The sequence below is a fragment of the Hemitrygon akajei genome, chromosome 8 (genome assembly GCF_048418815.1).
Source record: "Hemitrygon akajei chromosome 8, sHemAka1.3, whole genome shotgun sequence".
Classification (NCBI taxonomy): domain Eukaryota; kingdom Metazoa; phylum Chordata; class Chondrichthyes; order Myliobatiformes; family Dasyatidae; genus Hemitrygon; species Hemitrygon akajei.
Window position 1 is genome coordinate 170,220,468 of NC_133131.1, and position 12,386 is coordinate 170,232,853.

Below are 12,386 nucleotides of genomic sequence, written 5' to 3' on the forward strand. Positions count from 1 at the left end.
CTGTTAAATGTGAAGTAAACTGGCTGATGATGTTTCCATACAATAACCTGGGACTTTTCCTTGCAGGAGCAACACACTTTATTACCGGATAAGCATGCTTCAGCTTCTTGTACCTTACTTCATTTTCACTCTCATAGCTATCAACCAGTCTCAAAATAGTCAACAAGTCTTGGTTCTACAGAAGTGAAGGCTGTAGGCTTCCAAAATATTCTTTAAAATCTTCAACTTATGAAGTTCAACAGAATTAATTCCTGAGTACAATGACAAGAACTACGATAGTACAATCCCCAAAACTCTGATTTGTACTAGACTTCAGACCTTGATGAAAGCAGCTGCTTCCATATTTATTACAAGCAGAGTCACTGATTTTCAGATTTCATCCTCCTGATAGTACTTGAAATTCATTGGAAAAAAAAAATCATTGATAATTTTGGGGTGAATGCAATCAAAATATACAGTACAAACTGCAATTGGTTGATACCTTCTCTATTTCCTCAGTTACCTATATTTCCTTTAAGAGGCACAAGAAACTGCAGAGGCTGGATATCTAGGGAGGAAGAGAAGTAGTCAACATTTTGGGTCTCGACTCTGCACCTTCCTCTCCTTAACCAACCCATTACTGCCTCAGGTTTAAGATCCCCAACAATTTCCATTTAGTTTGTTCTGTCCAACCTCTAAGCACTCTTGAGCCATCTTCCTGCACCGAGCTACGCTGTGCAAAACATTTGACTCTGCTTTTCAGCAAAGTATTGACATTTTTATACAAAATTTACACCCCTCAAGCTTTTCTCATTGTAGAAATTTGAAGCAACAACTTGAGCCACTGACACATATGATCTTAACCCCTAAAAGGACGAGTTCCCCGAAATGAGTTCTTTGATAGAACCTTTATCTAACCAATTTGACTCTCAATGGATTTCAGAACATCACAACACAGACCAGCCACCGAAACATCACTTCAGAATTAAGTAACCCAGGCCTCAAAGATACATCAGAATCAGACATACTCCTAAAGTACTGCCAGCCCCGCTTCCAGTGTAACTGGATTCAGCTCAGAACTGCCATCCACATACTGCAGCCAGGTAAACAAATCGAATACATCAGAAAAGTGCCCATCTAATCCACAATAGAGACCTCCCCTTCAAATTCATTTGAAAATTTAAACTAATTGATTTTATTAAATTTTGGCAAAAGAATGCAAAATGATTAGGATTTGAGAGGGCTCTTGGAGAAAATTACTGCTTAATTACATGACTTTATAAAGAGTACAAGCCATAACATAGTAGTTATTTCCAAAACTTTATATAAAGACGATGCAATATGTAGGATATATAGATAAGAACATTTCTCTAAAATGTCATATTTCATTCATTCTGTTAATGTTATTATTCTATAGATTTATTGAGATTGCTTGCAAGAAAATGAATCCCAGGGTTGTATATAATGACACAGTACTGTACTGAAATAATAAGTTTGCTTTGAACTTGCAAATATATCAGATAGTGGATCATCCAGAAACCCCAGGTTTCTTTATAAATCACTCTAGAGATATTTATAGATACACCGTGGAATAGGCACTTCCGCCCATCAAGCCACTCTGCATGGTAACCCACTTATTTAACCTTAGCTTAATCCACAAGACAATTTACAATGACCAAGTAACTGACTTACTGGTATGTTTTTGGACAGAGGGGAAACCGGAGCACCTGGAGAAAATCCACACATTCACGGGACAAACGTACAGACACCTTACAGACAGCTTCAGAACTGAACTTCAAAACCCTGAGCTGTAATAGCATCATGCTAACTGCTACACAACGGCAACATTTGAAACAATAATATAGAGACATTTTGTATAGAACTACACAGTAATGTTGTCCACCCATCATTGGCTTCTCATTATATCTGTTCTGGCTCAGTGCTTCAAAACACAGAAAAGAGAGGCAAGGACATCAAAAATGTTATACGAGAAGGATTTAAGATCATCAAAGCAATTCAAATGAAAGAAGTTCCTAGTTTAATAATCAGTCTGTAGCAAAACGCAAGTTTCTTTGGCATTGCAAGGCAAATGAAAAGTAATTAGTGGTGAGATTGATATAATCATTGACTCTGAAGGCTTCCTCAAAGTCTTCAACAAGATCCTGTGTTCTTCAAGAAGCCTGGCAGACCAAAACCAGCAAACTAAGTTGTTAGATGGCGTCACTTGCTGAATTTTTTTTCTGGGTAAACATTACAACATTCCTTACATTGCTCTTATGGCATGGACAGAGCAGAGGGAGGAGAATGACAGGATCTCTCCCAGCACAAAATGCAATCATCTTACAATAAAAGTTAACCCTTAACAGCAGAATGTTCACAGAAATACAATATTAGTTCTGCAGGTGCGTCTACATGTCCGAAGCAGTTAACCTTCCTAGCTAACTCCTTTAAAGTTCAACATTGGCAGCAGGGAGGGGAAGAAGAGAGAAAACTTATACATGTTCTAAAATATACACGGTGCCTTTTCAAAATGAATTAACACAAGTAACCCTATAAATTTGGAGGCCAGATAAACAAGTAGCCCTGCAAACTGCTGTACAGATCTAAAGACCAAAATACTCAAATTTAATTATCTTCTGATTACAAGCGTCACTCTGTCGTCTCCCCAGTTAGCTGCTACTGGAATGGTGTTCTGTCATAATCCAAAGCTGAAAGAGATTGTCTGGAGGGAAAAGATTGTATTAAATAAGTAATTTATTTTCAAGAACCTGCCCCAATTCAAGTTCCTTTCCAAATTATTGTCTCCCCTTACTTTGTAAAGGGAGTTAACTATTCATTTATTCCTGTTCTTTCCCATTTGAAGTAAACCAACAGCACTTAAAAGAGTTTAGCATAGCCTCTCCTTGCCCACCACAGACCACCTGCAAGTGCCATACTGATCTAATCATTGCAAACTGCACAATAACCCCTTGCAATTCTGTTGAGAGGTCAATGGCCCAAAGAATTCCACATAAATGCTGCTTGTTGAACTTTTTTCCTGGCAGGTTCTGTTTTAACTGAATTTACATTTTAAATAGTGAAAATCTCCTGAAGTATTTTACAGGTGGAAAAAAGTAACAAAGCTGCCACAAACTGCTGTTGTACAGTATAACATTGAAATCTTGGTAAATGAGGTGTGTTTTAGTGGTTTTATGAGAAACAGGGATAGGGAGTAAAGGAATCCCAGGATATGTTGTACTGGCACCTGACAACACAGTTGACAGTACTGAGAATGGAAATACCCAGAGATTTGGCCATAAAAGACACTGAAACTTAAATGGGCCAGGATACTGGCAAGCAAACTCAGAGTCATAGAGAAGTACAGCACAGAAACAGGCCCTACGGCCCATCTAGTCCATGACAAAACCATTTAAACTGCCAACCCTCATTGACCTGCACTGATACCATAGCCCTCCATACCCCTACTATTCATATACCTATCCAAACTTCTCTTAAACTTTGAAGTCAAGCTCACATAGACCACTTGTGCTGAGAGCTCATTCCACACTCTCATGACCCTCTGAGTGAAGAAGTTTCTCCTCATGTTCCCCTTAAACATCTTACCTTTCACCCATAAGCCATGACCTCCGGTAGTAGCCCCACCCAAGTGGAAAAAAACATGCTTGCATTTACACTATCTATACACCTCTTATCAAATCTCCCACATTCTGAAGAATACAGTCCTAATCCGTTAAATCTTTCCTTATGACTCAGGTCATCCAGTCCCAGCAACATCCTTGTAAATTTTCTCTGCATTCTTTCAATCATGTTTACATCTTTCTTGTAGGTAGGTGACCAAAATGGAACACAATACTCCAAATTTAGCCTCACCAATGTCTTATACAACTTCAACATAATATCCCATCTCCTGTACTCAATACTTTGATTTATGAAGGCCAATGTGCCAAAAGCTTTCTTTACGACCCTATCTACCTGTGATACCACTTTCAATGAATTATGGACCTGTATTCCCAGATCCCTTTGTTCTACCACACTCCTCAAGTGTCCTGTCGTTCATTGTGTTAGTCCTACCCTGGTTGGTCCTACAAGAAGCACAAAACCTCGAACATGCCTTAAATTCCATCTGTCATTTTTCCATTTGATCTAGATCCCTCTGCAGACTCATTATCCACTACACCCCAATATCCAATCCAATCTCCTGAGGGCAACACCTCATATTTAGCCTGGTTAAACTCCATATGCCATTTCTCCCCTCAGATCTACAACAATTCAGCATACCACTCTACCCTTTGCTAGTCTTCTGCACTATCCACAGCACCACCAATCTTTGTATCATCTGCAAACTTACTCACCCACTTACATTGGCACTCAGATTATTTACATATATATATATCATAAACAGCAGAAGTCCCAGAACAGATCCCTGTGGAATACCACTAATCACAGAACCCTAGCCGAATCAGTCCCATTAACCACCACTCTGTCTTCTATGGAGAAGCCAATTCACCATGGATCCCATGCATCTTAATCTTCTAGATGAGCCTCTCATAAAAGACATTACTGAAATGCATGTAGACAACATCCACAGCTCTACCTTCGTTAATCACCTTCATCACCTCAAAAATCTCGATCAAGTTAGCAAGAAATGGCTCCCCCTCCCCCATATACACATACACACAAAATCAATTCCAATTACACCCTTTGGTTTAATTCACAATTTGTTTCTCCAAATGCTATGTCCTATCCCTAAGAATCCTCTCCAGTAACTTCTCTACATTAGTTACTCTCCAGTAACATTAGTTACTCACCAGTCCTCTAGGACTTTGCCTATGGCCACAGAGGATACGAAGATATCAATCAAAGCCCCAGCGATCTATCGCTTGCCTTTCTCAATAATCTGAAGTATATTCCGTCAAACTCTGTGGACTTATACACCTTAATACACTTTAAGAGACCAAACTCTACATTCTTCTTTAGCTCCTTAGCAAATTAGCACATTCCACACTGATTTCCCCATCCTTCTCCTTGGTAAATACTGATGTAAAGTACTCATTTGGGACCTCCCCACAACCTTGTCCTCCAAGCACATGTTCTCTACTTTATCTTTACGTTCTTTTATCCTGTTCCCAGTTATCCTCTTGCTCTCGATGTGTGTATAGAACGCCTTGAGATTCTCTTTAATCCTTCCGGCTCTCTCAATACCCTTGAGTTCTTTTCTGGCTTCTTTATAATACTCAAGGGCTGTTTGAGTTCAGCTTCATGAATTTTACATACATTTCCTTTCCCTCTTTGACCAAATCCAACATCTATCCCTTTTCTTCATTTTCCTCCATGTGCTTAGCAAGAGGAATAAGCTAAAAAGAGCAGAATAAGCTACAAGATCAAAACTAAAGTCCATATGATGCACAAACATGTCCAATATTTTACAACCCTCAAATCTGAAGTCATGAAGCCCCACACCACCAGGTTTAAGAACAGCTAATTCCCTTCAACCATATGGTTCTTGAACTGACCGATAAAACACTAATTAATCACTACTTTTAGCAATACTATGACAATTTTCACTTTGCACTAAAATGAACTGGATCTTTTTTCTAACTGCTTTTTAACTTACTGTATGTTTTCCACAGTAGCATGACAGCTAGCGTAATGCTATTACATCACCTGTAAACAATAAGCAAGGTTCAATTCCCACCTGTGTCTTTCTGGAGTTTACATGTTCTCCACATGACCATGGGATTTCCTCCCACTTTCCAACAGCATATTGGTTAAGGTTAGTCATTTGTGGGCAAATCTGTCAATAATTAATACTCTGTCTCATATCTTCTTCACCAAGACTATCTAAATCCGCTCATTTGAGCAGCATGTGACAGACTTAAAATAAACTGCTAATCTCAGAAATTCATGCACACCACAGCAATTTTTAAATATGATACAAAATAATACTTAAAATTAAACTATTTCTTGACGTTGGGAAGGGAAGTTCAGAAGGGACTGTCAACCACAAAGTTGTTTTCCTCCTTAGTTTTCTCATGTTATTTGGGGCTGGAAAACTAAAGATAATCTGTTAAATCCTGCACAATGTAGCCTCCATTCATCAGGATCGAACATGAACATCGCGTCCTAGCAAGTATGCAAGCCAGAGCAGTACGATATGAAGAGCAAGCTTTAGCCTATGCATTAGGCTTCCCCTCACCATGCAGCTAATGCATCCAAAGGTATGGCAAAGATGGTCACAGTTTGACACCAGCAGCATCACAGGAGTTGTCAGTCACTGTTGAACACAACATAGGGACTCCAGCTCTGGATTTTACTCTCAAAGCTTTCCTCATAAATGAGTACAGTTGCAAGGCAGTGGAGGTTTGAAATCAGAATTTCCGTTCTACTAGAGGAGCAGCCAACCACAGTTGACAAACCCCAGCTGCCCAAAGCAACTGGTTTTAAGGTGCTAGTAACTCACTTTTGGCCCTTACCCTGTCAATAGAAACACTTGAAGGCCAGGAGCTGGACTTGGTTGTCAGAGGCTATTTGAGACACACACCATATGCTTTATACATTTAAATCTAGTCTTGCTTCGACACACTCTAAAAGAGGACAGGGGTTCAAGTGGAAACATGATGGGACTGAAGAACAAAAGCAAAATGCTACAAATGTGAAATAAAAGAAAATGCAAACACATACTTAGCGGGCTGAACAGCATCTACAGAGGGAGAAACAAAGTTAGTGTCCATGGTTCATGATGTTGGACTATTTTAATAATCAATTGATGGTGCTCAATCTTCTTTATACACCAACATTAAAAATCTCACATTGGATAAATGAAAGGTTTAAGTGGAAGAAATGCAAGAGATCTCTGACATTTCATGTTAGCATACTCCGGTTTTAAACTCTGCCATGGACTGTTCCAGGCCGGCTGTGAAAGGAGGAGGGTTGGGCATGTGGTTAACATCTCTACCCTGTAACAACCCAGAGCTACAGAAACACTAACAGAAGCTCCAAAGACCTCCTCCCTGGGAGAGGAAGGATCTTCAAAGAAGGACTACACCCAGGGACAACTTAAAAGACTAGCTTAGGACAGAGGACTCTGGTGAGCTGCTATCAGTGGCCTATGCCCCAGATGGGGTGACGGGCTAAGAAGAAGAAATAGAATGCACTGGCTTTCAGTTCATATTCACAAATCAAATGAACCCCACAAATTCAGTTAGTAAGACTTGCATTTCACAAGCCCAAGATTATACTATTTTAAAAGAATGAGAGGAGATCTCATCAAAATCTATCAAATATTGGAAGGCCAAGATAAAGAGGATATGGACTTCTGATAGTACAGAAGTCTAGTGCCCTCAGAATTGAGGAACATCCATTTATAATGGATGAAAGCCAGAGGGTGGCGAATCTATGGAATTCATTGCCACATACAGCCGTGCAAGTCAAGTCACTGGGTATACTTAAACAGAGGTTGATAGGTTCTTGATTAATCTGGTTAAAGGTTACGGGGAAAAGGCAGGGCGGGATAATAATTCAGCCATGATGGAACGGTGGGGCAGACTCAAATGTGCCAAATGGCCTAATTCTGCTATGTTTTATGATCTTATGGATGATTTCAATTCATCGGTTATGAACCAAATATTTTAATAGATTAGATACTCAGATTGAAAGATCTGATAACCAGCGAGAAAAAAAAATCATGAAGTTTCTCCAGGCAACATGTCACTTTCCACTATCAAGAATAGATTCTCATATATTACTGCAAGTGTATCATCATGCTCAGTACCAATAATTTAAGATGAATAGCACTGAAAATGAGAGGGTTTTTAAATTAGTCTATTTCTGCTGGAATGTTCCTTTCAAGCTGGATTGAGTAGCTTTGGTGCCACCATAAAATTGTCCTTAGGAATCTAGTTGTGTCTGTATCCTGGTAGTGAACCAGCTAAAGCACGCAGCTCATACAGTATACCTCTGTTAAACCACAGCTTATGATTTCCTGCATATCTGCTGAAAAATTCAAGGGAATCTTTATCTGTTTTAAAACTTCTAGTTCAATATTTGCTGGATTAAGACTTTATGGTCTTATTCCACAGGAAGTCAGAAACAACACAGGCTGAAAACATACGTGATGTGAAAACCTCAGCACTGCACACAGCATTTTAACCTTGTAATTCAACCTTTAACAAAAGAGTAAAGTCCTTTCCCCAAATTGAAAAAAATGCCAAGCTGAAAGCACGCACAAAGGAAACCATTTAGAACGCTAACTGAAGCCAGGCTGCATTAACCTCCTGTTTCCTATCACAAGACCCCACTCAGCAAACAGAGAATAAGAAAGCCCATCATGGCAAAAAAATTGCAGGGAAAAATTCTACAAAAATGCCTATAACTCACATTATTTTGCACAAACATATATATATGTAATATACTTTCTACCTCATTACACATGGGCCTCGATGAATCCTTGTTTCCCAACTGTTGTGTTTTGCCTTAAGATATGACATGTGAAACAAATTCATACTAACTACTATGAATAGTTTGTTTTTTATTTGCAAATGGACTTCCAGTAATTTTGTGAGTTGCAGACTCCAAGAAAGCTTGAGTCAACCTGATGAGCAGATATTTCTAACATGCTCTCTCATCCTAACCATATTTACAGTAAATTTTAAAAATGCTACATTTTTGCTGTTGCTATGAAAAAGTTTGGAAATACAAACAGGAGAGCCACTGATTCCAGACCACACACATTTAAGTTCTCGTCTAGAACTTAAACTAATAAAAAAGCTTCAATCCTGGGAATGATGAATGTAATGGAATTTTCCGCACAAGGAAAGTATTATATATGGTAAGAAAACAAACCACAGAAAATATAAAGTTCCACAAGCAAAAAAATAAAATAATTAAGTACTTTTGACAAGGATCCTTCTCATAATAATGGAGGCAGACAATTCTGTCACGTTTCTTTGTACACTTCGGAGTGTCAGATCAGGAAAATACTTATGAAAATGCTTGACAAAAATGTCTATTTTTTAATCAAAACTGTTTCTAAACCAAAAATAAAACTTTTCTTCACAATATACCAAGTGCCTTTTCGTTATGATACCAACTCAAACTTCATTCCATTTTCTCCATAAGAAGCAAATGTTTAAACTGATTTTTTTTTTAAATGTTCCTACTGGCAGCTAGGAGTATGTTGTTTTACTGACCCAACACCATTATAACTTTTTAACCCTCCAATTCCAGAATGCTATTTATCCTTAAATCTGCAGTCAATACATGCTTTCTTCCTGTGTTAAATGTCGTCGGGTTGTCAGAGGAAACACCATTTCCATAATTCCTATTTTAACTACTTTTCGGGGGGGGGGGGGGTGTAGAAAGTGGACCATTTCCCCTTCCAATTCCTATGGATGACAACAGTGGGCGTGGAAAACTGAAAAAGGAGCCCACGTTAAAAACATCCTGCTTGCAAGCATTCTAAGTGTTTTCCCTTACTGCTAGCAGGGTTCAAATTATCAATTCATAATTTCATTCAGTAAACAAAAGCAGTGGGACTACCCTTGGCTTTAAACTTCAGCTTCATCATCTAAGAAACAAATCATTGCTCGGAGGTCGAAAGAAACATCAAGTGACTGGGAAGAGAACTCCCTCTCTAACCTTTCATCTACAAATCACTTAGGTATTTGCAAACGCCAACGATCACCGAAAGCAAAAGTGAAGCGAATGAAGAATCCAAGAATAAATCCTCAATTCCTTATGTGGAAGATTTCCGTCAAATTTGGGACAGATACAGAAACAAGCGCGTGCGTGCTCACACATACATTTCAATACATAAAATTAAAAACAGCATTTCCACTTTAGTAAAAGAACAAAAGTAAAAATTAAACCGAAGACTTGGGAAGACCAGGACAGGATTGGTCTCCACTTCATAAACTCAAGCGCGCCCCCACCTTTAAAATCCCCCACACTTCACATTTTATGACACATGATTAAGATTTTTTAATGATATTTTATAAAATGAAGCCAATTGCCTTACCTTTTTCCTGGGACGATGAAATAATTTCATCCTCTTTGCAGACCTGCGTTATAATGGACGTGCTGTCCATCGAACAAGCCCTCGGCCGCCGGGCCCTCGCCGGTTTCCTTCAGAAAATGCACCGAAAATAAAACAAAAAACGAAATAAAAAGCACCCCCAGAAAAAAATATAATATATGTTATTATGGATACTGGCCAAAGGGACGGGGGCGAGAATTTAAATATGTCCTTTAAAAAAACACAGGAAATATATTCCCTGCAACTTTCTTCTTAAAATTCTTTCCCCAAAACAAAAAAAATAAAAAGAAATAAAAATTAAGTCAGTCCACCATTTATATCAACGTTGACTTTTTTTTTTAAAAAAAGGAGGAAATTCAAAAAATAACCGCCTTTTGCGCGGCCCGGGAGAGGAGACGCCAAGCTGTCCGGTGAGTGCTGGGGAGATTTTCTCCTCACCCAAAAAAAATTAAATTCCCTCAGAGAGAGAGAAAAAAACAAACTGTTTGTCGACGTGCCGAGGCGCTGGGGTTGTTGCCAGGGGGTTGTTGTGTGTGTTTGATCCTCCTCGGTGTGGCGGCGGTTGTTTTTTTCCCCCCTCAGCTCGTCGCTTTGCTCTCCAATATGGAGGAGCTCGAACTTCTCCAAAACAACAAGAAAATGTGCGCCGTCTGTTTCAAGAAACCCTCCTCACTTTTTTTCTTCGCCTTCTCCCCTTTTTCTCCCCCCTACTTTCTTCCTTCCTTTGCAGGATTTTGTTTTAAATTTTTTGGAAACAATATATATATATATATTTAAAAAAGAGGGTTAGCAATGCACTAACCCGGAGAGAGAAGGAAGGGGAAAGAAAATCAATGCAAAGCCACCGGAGCAATTAATTCCAAGTCATTTCTTCTTCTCCCCCCACCGCCACATCCTCCGACAAAAATAATAATAATATTAATGATAATAGTCCAGGCAGGAAAGAAATCCGAGCTGATGGTGTGTGTACAAGACGCGCGCACACACACATACTCATAAACCAGCCTTCACCCCGCCTCCTCTTAACTCCACCACTCTGTAGCTGCCAAGATTAAAATAAAAGTGTGACAATTGCAAAGAGAGAGGTTTATAGCGTGGCCAACAGCATCCCATTCAAATGCACTGGAATTGCAGAATATTCCTATTTCCTTTGTTTGACAGTGGGGGTTAATTTCCAGACACCAATCTTTTATTTAAAAATACAGCTGATGATTTTATAAGAATTGTCAATAAAGAAGCCTTTCTGCAATTTAATTTCTCCTACCACCAGCCCCGTCCCCCATAATTGGCAATATACTGGAACAATGTGAAACACCATTGGGTGGGTGGAACCACAAACAAAGATGAAAGGAAATTGACAATGGACTCCCCTCAGTAAGATTGTAGGTACTCTGATCTTGACCTTAACTCCACTCCCCTGCCAGTCTTCCCACATGTTCCCAATTTTTTGATAATCCAGAAATCTTACCATGTCTTGAAATATTTGGGAACCCAGTCCCCAAAACTAGGTTTCAAAGGTTGGTGGTTCTAGCCACCACAACTGGAACAATGCCCCCCTAGTTCCAGGTTTACCCTGCTTTCTTGCATTATCCTGTCTAGCTCTCTCAGAATCTCAAATGTCACAGTAAGATTACCTCATATTCTTCTAAACTGTGAAAATAGACCCAGCTTATCTTCATAAGTACAGGAATAACTTACCTGAACTGTCTCCAATGCAGTATATCTCCCCTTCTCCCTTTATATAAGGATACCAGAAGTGTTACTTCAATAATTTGGCACACATTTCCCCAGCAATAAAAAATTCATGAAAATGGTGTACATAGACAGTGTAGGGGAATAATAATGTTCCACCTGTATGATAGACTGAATGGCACTTTATGTGCACTATGATTATACATCAACAATACTCCCTCGCTAAAGAGAAATCTGAATTTTAAAGGTAATGTCTGGGAGATCTGGAATTTGAGGTACATTACTCTCCAGAGTAAAATTAGAGGCAAATACAGGTCAGGCAGTATCTGGAGAAAGAAAAAAAAAACAGAGTTATTATTTCAGGTCCTCAGAAGGAAATATTACATTGACCTTCATAAATCAGAGTACTGATACCAAATTTCTTGGCATATGCCAGTGATATTAAATTTGATTCTGATACAAGAGTTGAGATGCTATGTTAAATTGTGTAAGACATTGGTGAGGCCTAATTTGGAGTACTGTGTATAGTTCTAGTCACCCATCTACAGGAAAAATATCAATGAAATTGAAAGAGTACAGAGAAAATGTATAAGATGTTGCCAGGAATTGAATTGTAGGGAAGGGTTGAATAGGTTAGGACTTTATTCATAGAGCCATAGGAGAATGAGGGGAGATTTGAAGA

General features: G+C 38.9%; 1 protein-coding gene across 2 annotated transcripts in view; it reads right to left on the reverse strand.

The window, feature by feature from the left end:
- Positions 1 to 11,008, reverse strand: part of ctdspla (CTD (carboxy-terminal domain, RNA polymerase II, polypeptide A) small phosphatase-like a) — a 241,000-nt gene extending 229,992 nt beyond the window's left edge. For both annotated transcript variants that reach the window (XM_073055057.1, XM_073055056.1), the window contains exon 1: positions 9,995 to 11,008. In XM_073055057.1, the coding sequence (XP_072911158.1) occupies positions 9,995 to 10,064 (70 nt within the window). In that variant the 5' untranslated portion in view covers positions 10,065 to 11,008. The remainder of the gene's footprint in view (positions 1 to 9,994) is intronic.
- Positions 11,009 to 12,386: the final 1,378 nt, after the last annotated feature.